Source organism: Paramisgurnus dabryanus, chromosome 12 (genome assembly GCF_030506205.2).
Source record: "Paramisgurnus dabryanus chromosome 12, PD_genome_1.1, whole genome shotgun sequence".
Lineage (NCBI taxonomy): Eukaryota > Metazoa > Chordata > Actinopteri > Cypriniformes > Cobitidae > Paramisgurnus > Paramisgurnus dabryanus.
This window is the reverse complement of record NC_133348.1, coordinates 27,070,547-27,087,288: the sequence shown is the minus strand read 5'-3', so window position 1 is coordinate 27,087,288 and position 16,742 is coordinate 27,070,547. Positions and strand designations below refer to the sequence as shown.

At 36.9% G+C, this 16,742-nt stretch overlaps 1 protein-coding gene across 2 annotated transcripts; it reads left to right on the top strand.

Moving 5' to 3' along the window:
• Window positions 1-2,696: 2,696 nt before the first annotated feature.
• On the top strand, window positions 2,697-16,618 carry LOC135739104 (uncharacterized). 2 transcript variants are annotated; one of them, XM_065257381.1, is made up of 6 exons: window positions 2,729-2,771; window positions 2,906-2,952; window positions 3,003-3,024; window positions 7,164-7,343; window positions 7,427-7,562; window positions 15,812-16,618. In XM_065257381.1, exons 4-6 carry the CDS (start codon window positions 7,166-7,168, stop codon window positions 16,305-16,307), a joined length of 810 nt encoding a protein of 269 aa, XP_065113453.1. In that variant the 5' UTR covers window positions 2,729-2,771; window positions 2,906-2,952; window positions 3,003-3,024; window positions 7,164-7,165; the 3' UTR covers window positions 16,308-16,618. The 2 variants fall into 2 exon arrangements, with proteins under 2 accessions (XP_065113452.1, XP_065113453.1); XM_065257380.2 differs by having other exon boundaries at window positions 2,697-2,952.
• The last annotated feature ends 124 nt before the right edge of the window (window positions 16,619-16,742 follow it).

The window sequence follows — 16,742 nt, the reverse complement described above, 5'->3', positions numbered from 1 at the left end:
GACTAGTTTTTTTATGGTCAGTGGGGCAATTGTTTTTTGAAACTGCAAAATAGCATCAGGGATGGTTTGAACCAGAACACGCCTCCTTTTTTCCGCTGAACCGCCCAGGGAGCGCAAGTTCATTCCCTAGTTTGCCGACGTGCGTCTGTGGAGGGAAAAACTCGCTGTGCACCGGTACAAAATACGAATGATACATGCGTCACTGACAAAGTCAATTGCGCTGGGTGCAAGATAGGGCCCAAAGACTGAAAATTTTTCATGTTCATTTAACTTTAAACAAACTGTTGCCAGTAAATAACATAAATGTAAAATCTACAGTAAGTTACTGGCAGCTAGTTGCCAGTAATAACCAGTAATACTGTCATTTCTACATAACTTTTTTACAGTGTAGACAAATTTATAGCTGGTCAGATGAAAAGGTCTTTTGGTTATTAAAGTTTATAAAGTTATAAATCTTGATATTTATCTTACAAAATCACATTGATTACCCACAGAAGACCTTAATTAACCCCTTGGAGCCATGTGGCTTACCTCAGTGAAAGATAAATGTACTTTTTGTGGGTAAAAGTCAGAAGTTGTTCCCTGATCCATGTTTTCTACCATTATAAAGCTTAGAAGAGCAAGGATATTTATTAAAATAACTCCAAATGTGCTCATCTGAAAGATGATTGACATATGTATCTCAGATTGCCTGAAGGTGAGTAAATCAGGGGGTAAATTTGATTTGATTTGGCTGGAGTATCCCTTTAAGGTGCCTCGTTTGTTATGATGCCAAATCTCTAACCACCAAGCTATGACTGCCGAGTGATTTAAGCCAGTATAGTGTTGGTTGCGTACTTGCATAATGTTTCTGTCTTAACCCCAACGTTTCTGGATGAACACTTAATGCTTTTGGTTTCATTTAAGTGTGATGCCCAGTGGGATCATAGTTTTGCCATTTAATGACTGACCCAAATTGGTCAGATCCTATTATAAATGAGCCTTAGGCTGCTCGTGTTTGAGAGAGGAGTCGTGAACTGAACTTAACTGACTCACTGGAAACATTCTGGTTTGCTTAAAGATTAAATAGTCATCCAAAAAATGACATAAAACTCAATAAATTAAAACTTGAAAACATCATACCATAGCAAATACCGATCCAAAGTCCACATGGTGTAATTTTTACACCACATCGTATGCTCTGAGTCACCCATTTGATCTCAGTTCATCTAAAGAATAACCATCTTGCATCTTATACGTGCCAAGAGTCAGGTTTAACTTAGTCTTACACTATCAGGTTGCATATGTGTTTCAACAAGCCTTAGACAATGAGATCAACATAGAGTGAAACTGCATCATTACATGCTTTTAATGTCAAACACTTAAAGAAACACTTCACTCAGAAGTAAAAATTATGTAACTATTTATTCACTCACATGTTCTTATGGATTTCTTTTATTTATTAAGCACAAAATAATAAATTTTAATATTTAAGTTGCTCTCATTTAATGAAAAGTGAATGATAAAAGATTTTAAGTAAATAACGACATACATTTCATAATCATATGGCTCCAGAAGGCCCCACCCCTGGTCCCCCTTTCCAAAAATCACCATAGTTTTTCTGATGGTTATCAATAAGCTTCAGATTTGCTCCTTTACAGCTCAGTGGTATTGCGTTTGCAGTGCAAAAGGTCAAACTCAGCCCAGACAGCAGACCACTTTGAAGTGGCTCCGGACCAGATCTGCACCAAAGTCAGCAGCTCCGGTGCAGATCCGGTCCAGAGTCGTTTGGGTTTGACTTTTTGTGCTGGGAGGGAACACACATACGTAAAAATGTGTACCTTGCACTGTAAGTCACTTTGGATAAAAGTGTCTGCCAAATGCATACATGTAAATGTAAGCTAAAAACCATGGTCAAATTTCTGGAACCATATGAATATGAAATGTATGCTGTAAAAAACGGTGCTAGATAGCACTAAAAGTGGTTCACTGGCTCATAATCATAGGGGAACCATTTTAAGTGCCATATAGCACTTATGTAGTACCGGTGTAGCACTGGTGTAGAACCATATTGTGCTATAGAACCATATCTGGTGCTTAAGTTGTGTCACCCCCAGATGGTTCTTCATAGGTGCTATATAGCACTAAAAATGGTTCCCCTATGATTACAAGCTAGTCATTTACTTAAAGTCTTTATCTACAGTAACCATGGTTTAACCATGTTTTTTGAAGCTCAACGTGATAACCATGGGTTAGCTCCATAAAATGTATGTTTTTACTATAGTAAAACCATTGTTCATTTTTATAAGGGCCCATCCAGTTTCCTCTGTATGGATGGGAGCAGCTTAGACACTCATTCTTTGTGTTTTACGGAAGTAAGAGATTGAGAGGGATTTGGCACAACATGTGGGTGAGAAATGATTACAGAATTTCTATCACGGGATGTACTGTTCCTTTAAAGCATCAAACACACTTTTTAAAACATTATATGATATTTAAAGATCAGGTACGGTACAATAAGCAATAATCAACAAAAGAGCTTTAAATTAGATCCATCCTATAGCTGTACTGAATTTAAAGGAACAAGCTAATAAGAAGCTTTGATCTCCCCCTTTTTATCCACATCAGGCTTTTCTTCAACACACTGCCAATACAAATGTGTGCTGGTAGCCATGGAGAGTTCGTCAGTGTCATTGGTCACATTATTTTGTCAAGAGTCCTAGTTACCCTTAGTAACCAACTATGTGACGGAGGACAAACCAAAGGAAAGACATTGTGTGAATCTCAAAGAAGTAACTGCAACCAAATTACTTAAATTTTTATGGCTTGAAGAGCATACTGCCTTTTTCATTCGCGTTTGATTGATCAACATGTTAAATGAAGACTAGTTTTACAGTTTTCATAATTGACTTTTTTATTCAAATAGGACTGAATCAAACCTATCTGAGAAGCTTGCTGCTGTTTTAGCTGAACTTTGTTCTTTTTATCATTGGATATCTTTAATTTCTCGAGACTCACATCACACTGGATTGACTCTCCAGTACAGTAAGTTCATTTATTCTTTAATTGATTGATTTATTCTATTAATAATGTGTAAATACGTAAAAGTTTTATACCTGTGCTTTTACAATGTTAGACATAAGCAATGTTAGATTGTAAAATGAATTTATCATGAGAGTGCTTCAGCAACCACTGTCCCACAATGTTTGGCCATTTTCTCTGTTGTTTGCATAAAAGCCTATTTAGCTGGAGCTTGTTGTATAAGCTCTCGATGTGCGTGGGGGGAAAGGCAATTTTTCCTATAATTACGGCTCTGTGCTAGCGAATTTAACTGGGAAATGATTTGATTGAAGTTTAAAATTGTTTTGCATGATCATAAACGATCACTAATTAGGACAGCTGTATTTAAATGATTTGCTTGTTCTCACTTTAATGATTGAGACTAATTGATCGAAGTATTTTTTTAGAATTTTAAGGCTTAGTGTTTTTTTTGTGGTTAAATGCTGGGTTTTATCTCTTAGCATATTAATTTATAAGTTGTGTGAGTTAAAAGCATTAAGGAAGTACTAATACTAATATTAATACTACTACTACTACTACAAATAATAATCATAATAATAATGCATGTACCTGGACATCATGTGGATGATCTATTGGTGCATGTTTTGGTGCATGCAAATCCAGGTTTGAACTGCTCTCTGAAAACACACACAAAAAAAGATCTAGAATCTAAGGGTGCAAAATAATCGCCTTTAACCTTGACTTAAAGACGCAAAAGAGGATGTTTTTCGCCGACCGAGAATCCAAAAACGGTTACTGAGTTTTTTAAATGAGCGCATGCGTAAGAACAGCCTCCCGCCTTCACAGCTCATTTCTAGGGAACGCCTTCCTAAACTCGTGCACGAACGAGTGTTTGTTTGCCACAGGCATATGCTGTGTCGTGTCAGTGAATTCATTGTGTGAAATGATATGATAATAAACACATAAGACGTTAAAACGTTAGATCAGTCGACGCTAACTTACTCCCATTTCAACTAGCATGTAGCAGACTGGTCACTGCCTTACAACTACAGTACAATAACAACGTCAATGTACCTGAATAACAGTACAACAATAATTACATCCACAAAGAAAGAATAATTTTTTGCGAACTGCGCGTCTGTCTTGACACCTCTCTGTTCATTCATTGCTCTCCAGCGTTTAAATGTTTCTTCATTAACGACTCTGGTTACATTAAGTTACGTTCTTCTGACAATTTTCTCCTATTCCCAGCGGCTTTAAAAAAGTCTTTCTTTTGCGTCCTACTTCGGGTTTTTTCTCTTCCATGGTGCAAATTCGAGGAGGAAAGCAGGATCGACAATGAAAACAAACCGAAACTTAAGACGGAGTTTCATACACTATGCGCATGTGTCACTCGTGTAAAGTTACTGGAGCGCGCACGTATCTCACAAGGATCGTAATGGCAGTGATTGACAAGCCAGAGGGCCAATGATGATTGCGATGACCGCAAGAGCAATTGGCTGATGTTTTTAAGGCCTTATCTTGTGCACAGATGACGTAAATTAATATTATTACTTTCAGTGCACCTAATAAATAGTCTTTTATCATTTAGTAAAGACAGTTTCAAGTAATATTGCAAAAATGTATAAAACAAACATCCTCTTTTCCACCTTTAAGACCCAAGTTTTGATTTGTCGGTTTGTCTTTTTTCAGATTTATTCCAGCTCTTTTGGGGTTAAGAAGAACCAATAATAATAACCAAATATTTTTCATTGAATATGAAGCAGTGTAATTCCACGTTTGACAGGTTCCAGTTACACAGAATTAAGTATTATGGTGCAAACAATTGTGATGTTGTATGTGGACATCCGGGTTTTAGGAGGTCTTAGGAGGATAAAGTTGTTCGAATTAAGTTTTAATATATTTAAGGTAGGAAATTGAGAAAATATCTTCATGGAACATGATCTTTACTTAATATCGTAATGATTTTTGGCATACAATTAAAATCGATGATTTTGACAAATACAATGTATTTTTGGCTTTTGCAAATTTACGTGTGCTGCTTATGTTTTGTGGTCCAGAGTCACATTTAGAACTTAAAATGAAAGTACATCAAAAGCTATAGAGGAAATTAACAGTCTTTTAGATCTGGATAGTTTTAGTGTAGCCTATCACCAACCATAATCAGCTGTACATCAAAACCAACAAGATATGATAAAGACCCAAAACGCAGTTTATTTTTAATCTATTACAAGCTATAACGCCCAATGACACAGAGTTTTATCAGCTGGGATGCTGTCATGCTTTATTCAATCCCATTATTCATCCATAAAGACCCACACAAACTACAGCTTCCTAACCTTTGACTGATGGACAGTGTGAAAGAAGAATTAATCAAAGCTTGTAACTCGTATCCTGCTGAGGGCTCTGCCTCCATCTTTCATCTTTTGGCAGTTTTGATGGATAGGCTTATTTCATGCAAGCGTTCTGACCTTGTCTAAAGCTGACATGTTTATTGGGTGTTTAGGTCATGTAAGAATGATGTAGGTTGTACTACAGTATATTGTATTTCTTAAAAATTTAGAAGTCCTGTCAACATTACTTCACAATGAGGGATGCCAAGTATTCCAAGTATAATATAATTTTGGACTGACAGTTTAACACAATTCTATAGTACAATTAATCATAAAATGTTACAGGTGTCCTAAAATTTTAAAATGTTTAAATTTAAACGATGACTTTACACTATTTTTAAGTATGTTAAATGAACTGCATTTATATAGCGCTTTTCAACAGACCCATGGCCATCCAAAGCACTTTTACAAGTTGCCTCACATTCACCCGTTCACTCATTCATTCATACACCGACAAGTATGATTTGAGTTAATGTTTAAAATACCAAGGTTAGTCATAAAACTCTTCCATCCAGGTTCTCATAAGGTGGCAGTGCAGCCATTCGATTTTCCCTTTCTTTTAATGTGACCTATTTATTTCCATTCTGCCCAGGTTCATTTTAATGCAGTGTGCCATTCATTTATTCCCAGCACCACCTGCCTAGATCTACTACAGGGTTCTCTGTATTTCCTTGTGGCAGCTTGTATTCTTATCTTCTGTGATTATGTTCATGTTTTAGCAAAAGCCTTCACTCATGCCAGCAGCAGCCTAGCAGATCTAGACCACCAAGCGTATGTACATCCCATGCCCCATTAAAATGCTAAAACTACATTCAGAGAGTTGTCATGACTGAAATAAGTTTTATGGATAGTCAAGTCAAATTTATTTATATAGCACTTTTTTACATTGTGTACATTATCACATTGTTTCAAAGCAGTTTTACATAAAAATACGAAGAAAAGAAACCACAGAAATTATTAATAAGTATTATAAATTATTATTATTAATTATTAAATATAAAATAATAATATAAATTTGCCAATTGGGACAGATGTATGGTGTGTGTTATCTTCAGAGCTATTAATAAAAATAACGAACACTTGGTTTATGATTTGAAATACCACAAAGATGGAATTTGTGAATTAAGAATTTTTTCTCAAGTTTTAGTATTTCTGTTTGGCTTATTCAATAAATGACATTTGCAAAAATATGCGTAATATTCTTCAATTTCAGGACATTTCTTTAGTTTTAACCTGCTGGTTCCAGTGTGCACTGAAAAAAATATTCATTCAATATACAAATTTTTTTTAAGGTAAGTGGTTGCAAAATTTAGCAAATTTATTTAAGCTACATTTAAACATAAAAAAAACTTTTGTTTAAATGTAGCTTAAATAAATTTATTGCAACCACTTACCTTAAAAAAAAATAAGTAAATTGAATGAATCATTTTTGTTTTTGTGTGTGTGGAGGTCCTTACTGTAGAAAAGATTTGTTGGTTCAACTTAAAAAAGTAAGTCACCTTGCCTTAACATTTTGAGTTAATTAATTATAAAAATATTATTTAACTAAGAAAGTGGGTAAAAATTGATGTGCCAACTAATATTATTAATTTGAATTAACTTAAAATTAAAAGACAACCAAGAAACTTAAGTTTATAAGTTGAACCAACTTTTTTACAGTGTATGTTCCATGTTTGACAACCATAATGTGTCCAAAAAGTTTTGAATCGAAAAGTGTGTTTTTAGTTTTTTTTATAAATATCACTTGGGGCTTCTGGTATTCATCTTCAGATATGCGTCGTGGTGACCGGTTAACATGGCCTGGTGATGCTCAGAGACGTGAAGAAAGAAGAACGGAGGTCAGATTGGCTCAGGGTTTGCAGAGACTTGACCAGGCTAAACTATATCACCTCAACACACTGACCAGAGAACAGCACAGACTACATCGAGATCTTATCTCCATGAAAACAGGTGTGTGATGATTGACTCTACAGTATGTCTCTCCAGTTAAAAGTTAAAGCATTTAATGAATTACTGTATCTGTTTCATGTCAGGTAACCCCTGGAGAAGAGGACTTCACAGTTTGGGGCTGCGATCCTCCAACCATGATGTTATCCGCCCTGCTGTGTCCTACAAAAAGACTCTATTACCCATAATCCCACTGGCAGGCAGAGAGGCAGACAGTCAAAGGTGAGATCAGGATTTTTGCAGACACTTGATTGTCATCTGTCATTAGTATTACTGTTTGATAACTTTACAGTACTTTTTGAACGAGTGTAACATTTTCAAAGCCTTCATATTAATCATATAGCTTGAAAAACTGCCCCACACACTTTTAATTTATCATCAAAGTCCTTATAATTCTAATAAAGTGCAAAGGCAGTCTGATGTGCCAACATGAAGTTAAACTCTTAACAATGTTATATAACATTACAATCAAGTGCTGTCTTCCCCTATATCCCAGCCTTATCCGGCTGGAATTGCCATGAAATTTTTATTGAGATAAATTTTACTTTATCCTTGACCCAGCACAACTTCAAACTGAATTTATGAAGTGAATCTGTGCCAATTATCATCTTTTTAGGGTATGATCTTTATAAAGAAGCTAGACCCTGCCCTCCATTCTAAACATGTTTGATATTGTATTTTAGACCTACTTTGTTTTTAAAAAGTCATGCGTAGGACATAGCACCTTATTTACAGATAATTCTGCTGTCCCTTGTATAAAATGTTCCTATTGCCTGACAGATATCCCTGACACTGTTATCCTGAGACATCACACTTGTCTCTGTGATGGCCAAAAATGATTCTCACTATGTCCAGTGTGTTCCCACCGTTTCACTGTGTCAAAAGAAACATGAAGGCTTCTATCTGAAAGTGGTGTAAGTTTGGGATGGGGTTACATTTTCCCTGAACAATAAAATAATTTTGCAGTTCTATTGGGTGTTGGATAAGATGTTAGAATAAAGGTGTGGGTACAAAAAGATACATTATAGACGGTTTCAGCAGTAACAACATAAACAAACAGCTTTCGTGGAACAAACATAACTTCCGGTAAACTCCGCAAAGGATCAATAACAATAGAGTGCTTTAAAGGAATACTCCACTTTCTTAAAAAAATCCTAATAACTTACTCACCCCCATGTCATCCAAAATGTTGATGTCTTTCTTCATTCAGTCAAGAAGGAAACATTCCAGGATTTTTCTCAAGTTAATAGACTTTATTGGACCTAATTGGCCAGCGTGTCCTTACGTTATGCGTAAGCATGTTGAAAGGTCATGCAAAGGTCACACAAAACTACCGCCCAGGGCTGGGTTTCCCGATAACAATTGAACTTAGCACTTAAGAGCGCTTTCTACGAGCTACTTTATGAACATTCGTTGTTCATTTACGTGCGTTTCCCAAAGAATACGTTTTTAAATTGTTCATAATGAAATATTCTTTTCTGTATTTAGTTAGGACTCGTCCCACTACAAAATGCCTTCTGCATTTTATATTATAGTTTATATTATCATTATTATTTGTTGTTTATTATCTATGTTTATTTATTATTATGGATTATTGCATTGTAACGTAAATATTTATTTGATTTCTTTAATCAGATAAAATACCAAGGTTAGTCATAAAAAAAAAAAAATGTTTACTGTAGCCTAGATTAATTATAGCAGCAATTGGTAGGAACCAATTTATCAATTTGCTAGTACCAACTTTTACCAAAATTGTACCAAATACGTTTTCCTTCTTTATTAATTTATGTTAAGTCATTTACATTTAATTTCTCATTTGAATTTTAAATATATAATATTAAAGTAATTTAAACAAATAAACAAAGAAAACCCCGATAAATAAATATAGACTACATTTAAAACATTACATTATTGTTATTGCAGGAGTGCAGTTTGCTGGTTGTCCTGCAGGTGACCTAACACTGTTTTCTTACGATGCACTTATGAATGAACGATTACTCCAGAGCACTCGTAGATCTACGATGATTTTCAAGTGCTACGAAGCTTTTGGGAAACGGCCCGTTATTTTAAGATAATTCGTACGATCGTTTTTACGATCTACTTAGCCTTACGATGCTTTTGGGAAACCCGGCCCTGGTGTATACATGTGTTGAGAAAGAGGACCGTTCCGATGTTGTTGTATGTGGAGTGATACTAATTAATGTCTTTATGTCAGTTTATTGTTTAAAATGGTCTGCAAATGGCGCGTCACACGACTGGTGCAAGACAGAGAAGTTGTGGTTTAAAGTGCATTTTTTTTTCTTGCCAAAAATGACAATCGTTTTACTAGTTATAAGACCCTTATGCCTAGTTTGGGATCGTTTAGAGCCCTTTGAAGCTGCATTGAAACTGTAAACTAATTAAAGTCTATTAAAATTAGAAAAATGCTGGAATGTTGTCCTCAAAAATTTAAGAAAGACATTAACATTTTGGATGACATAGAGGTGATTAAATTATCAGTATTTTTTATGAAGAAAGTGTAGTAATTCTTAAGGAGTAGTTTAAAGCAAAATAAACAACAAGTAGATTACCTTAATTTAAATCATAGCGAATCAAAACACTGAGCTAACATTACTGTGTTAAATGTGCACTATGTGCACTACTCCATCCGCGGAGTAATACCGTACCTCACACAGCACACCTAATACAAGTCAATGGAGTTGGACAAAAACTACGATAAAACCTGTTGGAAAGCATCTTTTGCAGCGATTTTTGTGTGAGCATATCAGTGAACACCCCTGACCACTCGGTGAGTTTCACGTCTTTATAAGTGAAAGTTTAATGCATTTTAGGAAGGATTGTTCCAGTGCACCTATGCAGCCATTGGGAGGTGATACAACAGAAACCAAAAATTCTCGGGCCAGCATCATATGTCCAAATTTCAGTCAAAACCGTTCTATTTCATCATAAACAATCTGAAAACAGGGCTTTAAGTGTAAAATATCGCACTTGTCCTTTAATGAAACCAAAACATTTTTTATTTATGACAAGGTATTTATCCCAGAGTTCAGTTTAGCCACTCCTAACACCATTAAACAATCCGAGACCGGAAGCTAAGTTCCGTCCAGAGGTGTAACTGCGACAACGCATGTGTATCTGATAAACCATCTATAAAAAATAGGTATATACTGTATATATCGGCCTATGTCCGGTGTCAGCAGAAAAACGCTTTTTTCCTAATTCTGTTTTGGCATAACACTAATTGTGTATTGTGTGTGCATATGCTATATGAATATGAATGTAGGGTAGTGGGTCCCTAAGAATGAAATCAGAATCAGGCTTCACAGAACAATCAGCGTGTGATATCGCAGTACCGCGAGAACGATTTTAAAGCATACAGAGACCTTGGGCTCTATTTTAACGATCTGAAACGCAAGTGCGAAGCGCAACGCGCAAGTGAGTTTGTGGGCGGATCTTGGGCGCTGTTGCTATTTTCCCGGCGTGAGAAATAACTCTTGCGCCGGGCGCAAATCAATAAGGGGTTGGTCTGAAGTAGGTTCATTATTCATAGGTGTGGTTTGGGCGTAACGTCAAATAAACCAATCAGAACGCTAGCCAACATTCCCTTTAAACGCAAGGGCGCAAGTTCCATGGCGGGATGCTATTATTATGACGGATTTACCAGGCGCACGCCAGGAGCGGTTCACAGCCGAGGAGACCGACGTCCTTGTACGGGGGAATCCCACGCTTGCCAGCATAAATCGGGCACGCCGTGTAACGGGAGGTGGATCTGCCTCAGGACTTGACGCCAGCAGAGGACATCGCTGCGTCCACCCTCACCGCTGAAAGGGTTTGGGGGCTTTGAAATCGGACCCAAGAAACGCAAGCAAGGTCCAACCCCAAAGTACTCTTACAAATCAAGTTCATATACATTAAGGTTTCTTATGAAAACATTTTAACTATTATTTACATAAAATAAACGTAATACAGCCACACAACAAAGTTATGAAAATATTTTAATCGTTATTTGCATGAGAATAAATAAAAACTATCACCACAATGCTCACCACTATGATTCCCCTTATCTCGTGTATTAATATTTTTAAGTGTAACAATTTATGATTTGCAAAAATAACTGTTGCATCTGTGTAGATTAGATAAGCAAAGTGTATGCGCGTTGTGCACGTTATACATTATGGTCAAGCATGCGCCCTTAAAATAGCATAATGAACCACGCGCAACGCGCCACTGACTTTAGACTAGTTTTTTTTGGTTAGTAGCGCAATTGTTTTTTGAAACTGCAAAATAGCATAAGAGATGGTTTGCGCCGCAACACGCCTCCTTTTTGCGCTGAACCGCCCAGGGAGCGCAAGTTCATTCCCTAGTTTGCTGACGTGCATCTGTGGAGGGAAAAACCCCGCTGTGCGCCGGCGCAAAATACGAATGATACATGCGTCACTGACAAAGTCAATTGCGCTGGGTGCAAGATAGGGCCCCTTGAATCAATCTTGCACGACTCTGATGTCACACGACGATTGGTCTGCACAGCTCCACTAAAGTCAAACAAACCTGTTTCCCTAATTAACCCACTAACAAGCTAATGAGTTGAATCAGATGTTTTATATAGGGAGACATTTAAAACATTTTGGGAGATGGGTAGTGAGGACCGGAGCTGAAAAATAGATTTTAAAAGTTCATTATAAAACCATTTAGTCAAAAAATGGCTCTTCCATGGCATCGCAAAGCTCCTTTATTTTTAGGAGTGTATATGTAAGGGTATGTAATACAAGTTATGTGCATGAATGCTTTCCAATTAAAATCTGTGTGCATTGATGGGCATCTACGATAGCGGGGATTTCCTCAGTTATCTGCACCAGTGAATCTGATAATGGGATAATAACACAGATAAAAACACACACAAACAAACCTATCCATCCACTAACCTATACAAAATATTTATTATGTCCCCTATGTTATTCATCTATTAATACATTTGTTCCACACCCGCCTCTGACATTTTTCCATTCTCAGCGCTGTCAGCTTCGATCAACACATTTAAATGGAGAAATGAATAAAGCAGAATTACATGAGTGAGGCGGTTGGGGACATCAAGATTGAAAATCTGATTCTAAGTCAGTGAACAAGGAAATAGAAAGAGGTCATGTGGTAATCTAATGGTTAAAGATCTGAGCTGCTAATGAGACAGAGAGTGAAATTTCTCCCCTCCTCGTGACCTTGAGCAAGACACAGCTCAGGTCCCTGCAGTGAAACTGTAAGTTCAGACAGATGTGAAGCATTTGCTAAATGGCAAAAAAAGAAACAGTGATGCAAAAATACTATAGCCTATGTTTATTAATTTCCTCACGTCCTGCAACATCTTCTAGAGCCTCTCTGTGTTTCTATCTCTGTGTACTTAAAGGAATGCTTGCAATATTTCATCTTCATGCTTGTTAAACAAACAGTCTGTGGACAACCAACAGTGCCTGTTTCACTTCCCTTTATTTCCTGTTTTCCCTCTTCTTTCTGGTCTTGCACTCTCTGACAGAGGCACTTCATCTCTCATGTCTGTTTTCTTTCCTCATTTCTTTCCTGCTGTTAGCGTTCAAGTTCCTCCTTGCGTTTCCTCTCATCCCCTATTACCCTCCTCCACGGCGGTGGCTGTTTGTGATGTCATTACACAATGATGACTTATTTCATGAATATTAATTAGGATCTGCTAACAGGACACAGCTAAAATCAGTCAAAAACACCATAAACAGATGGTCTTCAGCTGGTCTTGATGGTTCAAAGCCTTCTGATATACAGTAGATAAATAGGCAGTGGTGGCTGGTGACTGCTCTTCCGAGGGGCGCAAATTCAAAATAAGTGTTTGGAGTGTCATGTGTTTGCTCGTGTTTTTAAAATATGTGTTTGTTGCATCATGTGAACCATGTGCATCATGTGTTTTGTCAAAGTAAGTGCCTGCTTCACACGCTTCAAAACCGTTTATGATGAAAGTGACGCTCACGTTCAGAAAAAACACGCAATACACTCCCTTAACAGTAAACTCTGATTACGCATGAGATTATGCGAGTATCTGGCAAACACGAGCGTCTCTTTTATCATAAACCCTTTAGACGCATCCGCAGCAGGCACTTATTTCGACAAAACGCGTGATGCACCTAGGTTCACTCTCGCACTGAACACATATTTTGAAATGACGAACCACACAACTTCGCATCGTGCGCCCTTGAAAAAAGAAGTCACCGGCTGCCCCTGTAGATAAGTAGGCTACTTTACTTCTTTAAAGGAACTTTAAAGACTTTGTAATATAATATTTATTAATTTATATAGGTAATTTATAAGGCCCTATTTTAACGATATAAGCGCATTGTCTTCAGCACACGGCACGCGGTGTAAACCGGTGTGTCAGATGCCACTTTTGCTAATTTAACAACGGGAAAAATTATTTGTGCGCCAAGCGCACAGCGTAAAAGGGTTGTTCATATTCTCCTAATGAGTAATGAGTGTGTTTCGGGCGTAACGTGCAATAAACCAATGAGAGTCTCAGCTCTCATCCCCTTTAAAAGCCGGTTGCGCTGGCGCCATCCCGGTTTCCTATTTAGATGGCGGAATTTATAAACATTAAAAAAAACTAAGCAGAGGAAGAAGAAGACCTCCAGTTTAAAATTGATATTAAAATGTTTTGTTGTTTTCTTTTATATTGAAATTTTTATTTTTAGGCATTAAAATCATGGAAGTAAAATTAGCAGGCTTTTAACTGCTGTAAATGAATGGATAGCGTACATGATCTGTGTTATCTCAAACAATTATTTACAAATATGCAAGAAAAGGTTTGTACTCTATTTGTACCAAACAGAAGATAAAGAATTTACAAACGTGTGGAGAGCCTCTTTTCAAAAAAGAGTGTTTTGAAAAGCGTTACTTAAAAACGGTTCTCATCTCATCATATCAGGTACAATGTTATCATATACAATAAATCTGTGGGCTAGCATTTTTTTAACAATTAAAAATAGATGCAATATTTGCATTTGGTTAAAGCAAAAACATTTAATTACTTACAGGTGCATATTGTAACGCTCTCATTAAATAACAAAAACAATATTGCGCCATTGACTTTAGACCAGGTTTTTGTTGGTCAATGCCGTAGTCTATTTTAGTTGCCTCAAAATAGCAACGCAACAACAATGCGCCTGAACAAACGTCGTTTTCAGACCAGAACATCCATGGGCACAAAATTGGGCACAAATGCATTTGGTATTTAAACAACGTGGCGTTAAGCGTGAAAATGATAATTGTGCCGGGTTGAAACCAGCAAAAGACACTTGCACTGCGCATTGCGTTGCATTGCGCCGGGTGTATGATAGGGCCCAAAACTTCTCCTTATCTCATGTTATGAGTACCTAGAGTTGTATTTTATCCTACTCATATCCAAAGAGTCTTTCGTTTGATCAGATTTATAAAAGACAGCACGCAACACACACAAAACATTACCCCACTATCGCATTATTCCAGTCCTGGATCAGGGTCCCTTCATTATCTTCAAGACTTACTGTTATTTTCCCCTGCTGTTTTCTTTTACAACATCAATTGCTTTGTTCAACGCTTCAGTTTACAATCATATTCTGAGCTCATGTTCTTTTACCTGACTCATTTGCCAACTTAAATTAAATTTACAGTCTTTCTCTGGACATTAAACTGCTGAGATGAAAAGCTGAAGAGGAATAAGAATTACTGTTTACCTCAGCACTGTTGTCTTGATGTGGATCCAGTCAGCACTTGGTGAATATTGGCTGTGAATTTACTGTCACAGAGTCGTAAGACTGCCATAAAGAAAATGTGCCTGTCTGAAAGCTTTCTCGGCTGATGTAAACATCGATTTACAGGTGTGACAGTTGTGAACTCGGTTTCTTGGAACTTAAGTTTTTTATAGATGTGTGATGGTTTGTTGTGCAATGCAAGGACATCTCAAGATGCTCAAGAATTTGGTAAACAGTGCTTAAAACAATTACAGAATTAAACCCTTATTATAAACAAATGTATGGTTTATTAACACTGGGATATGAATGAGAAATGAAAAACAGTACAAATGTCATAGTTTTAATAAACTTTTAAAAAAATATTTTCACTTGGAGGCTGCCATTTTGTTTACATCACAATACATTACTTCAAAAGGTTGCAATAACAATCCGTTCTATTAACGTTTCAGTGAGGTAAACATGATAAACAAGTCTTCAATAAGTAGATGTGCGTTATAAATGCAACACAACCATTTTTTATAAAGACCATTGGATTGCCTTATCTGTTTTTGGGAGCACACAAACAGTACTATAATGCCTTGCAATGCTAAACTCACAGAGCTAATGTCACCATAATGGTCACTCCAGATTAATGGGCTGTGATAACATTCAGCTACTCTGCTTTGATGGATGCTGACTATAGATATTTTAAATAATGAATTATTTCACGCTATCTCATCTCATTCTTCTCAGGTCGATGAAACCCCAGCCATCATCATCATCATCTCTGCAGGCTCGTGTTCAGGAGTTTATCAGCAGTGGGGATACGCTCTGCCTGCCTGACCTTAAACGACTGCCTGTCACCTCTACAACCACAAAAAGAGAGGAGAGCAAGGAAAGAGAGATAAGTGGGGAACAGGAGATACAGAATGCCACAGAGGGACACACGGAGGTTGGAGAGGTACAGAGGAATAAAGAAAAAGACATAGAGATGGAGTGGATGCTACTAAGAGACAGAGACAATGCAATGGGAGTTGAGATGAATGGGTGCCCGTCATCTGCCGTTACTTTCCCCTCTGAGATGTTAGCCCCTGATGGACATTTAAGAGCGGTTCACACATTACCAAACTTCACCCAGGCCCTGTCTGAAGCACGGAAAGCAAGATACATAAGACACAGAGGACAACCACTGTGTGAGCGAGAACTCACCATTCGGGAGATATTTTCCAGGGACCCCAAAGATACATAAAAGTAACAAAAATCACTTTGAATCGTATACTAAAATATTGTAATATTGCTCTGACGTATGTGTATAAAATGTATGAACTGCAAAAATGTAAATGTTTACTGAATTACAGTTGTTTCATGTTTTTAATTTGTTAATTGAACAAGGGCACATTGCGCATGCATAATAATTGTAATATTAAATGATTCCAGGGACTTATATATGCCCTCAAGTACAAACACCTTTCAATGCACATCAGTATACTGTTATGTACAATATCTGTGCTGTAACCAATTACACCAATAAAAACAACCAAGTTATATATTGTTGTGTTTCGACAGGACCTCTGTAAAACTCTCCGGAGGTCGCATTTTTAGGCTGCATTCGTCTTATTTCAGAATATTAACAATTATAAAGTTGACTATTATTCTCCGTTAACAAATAATTGTTATGCAGTTC

What these genes read in the sequence shown, in the direction of transcription:
- LOC135739104 (XM_065257380.2), top strand. Translation starts at nt 7,166, where the DNA reads ATGCGTCGTGGTGACCGGTTAACATGGCCTGGTGATGCTCAGAGACGT. An exon ending in TCTTATCTCCATGAAAACAG is followed by an intron (nt 7,344 to 7,426) that starts GTGTGTGATGAT and finishes GTTTCATGTCAG; the next exon opens with GTAACCCCTGGAGAAGAGGA. An exon ending in AGAGAGGCAGACAGTCAAAG is followed by an intron (nt 7,563 to 15,811) that starts GTGAGATCAGGA and finishes CATTCTTCTCAG; the next exon opens with GTCGATGAAACCCCAGCCAT.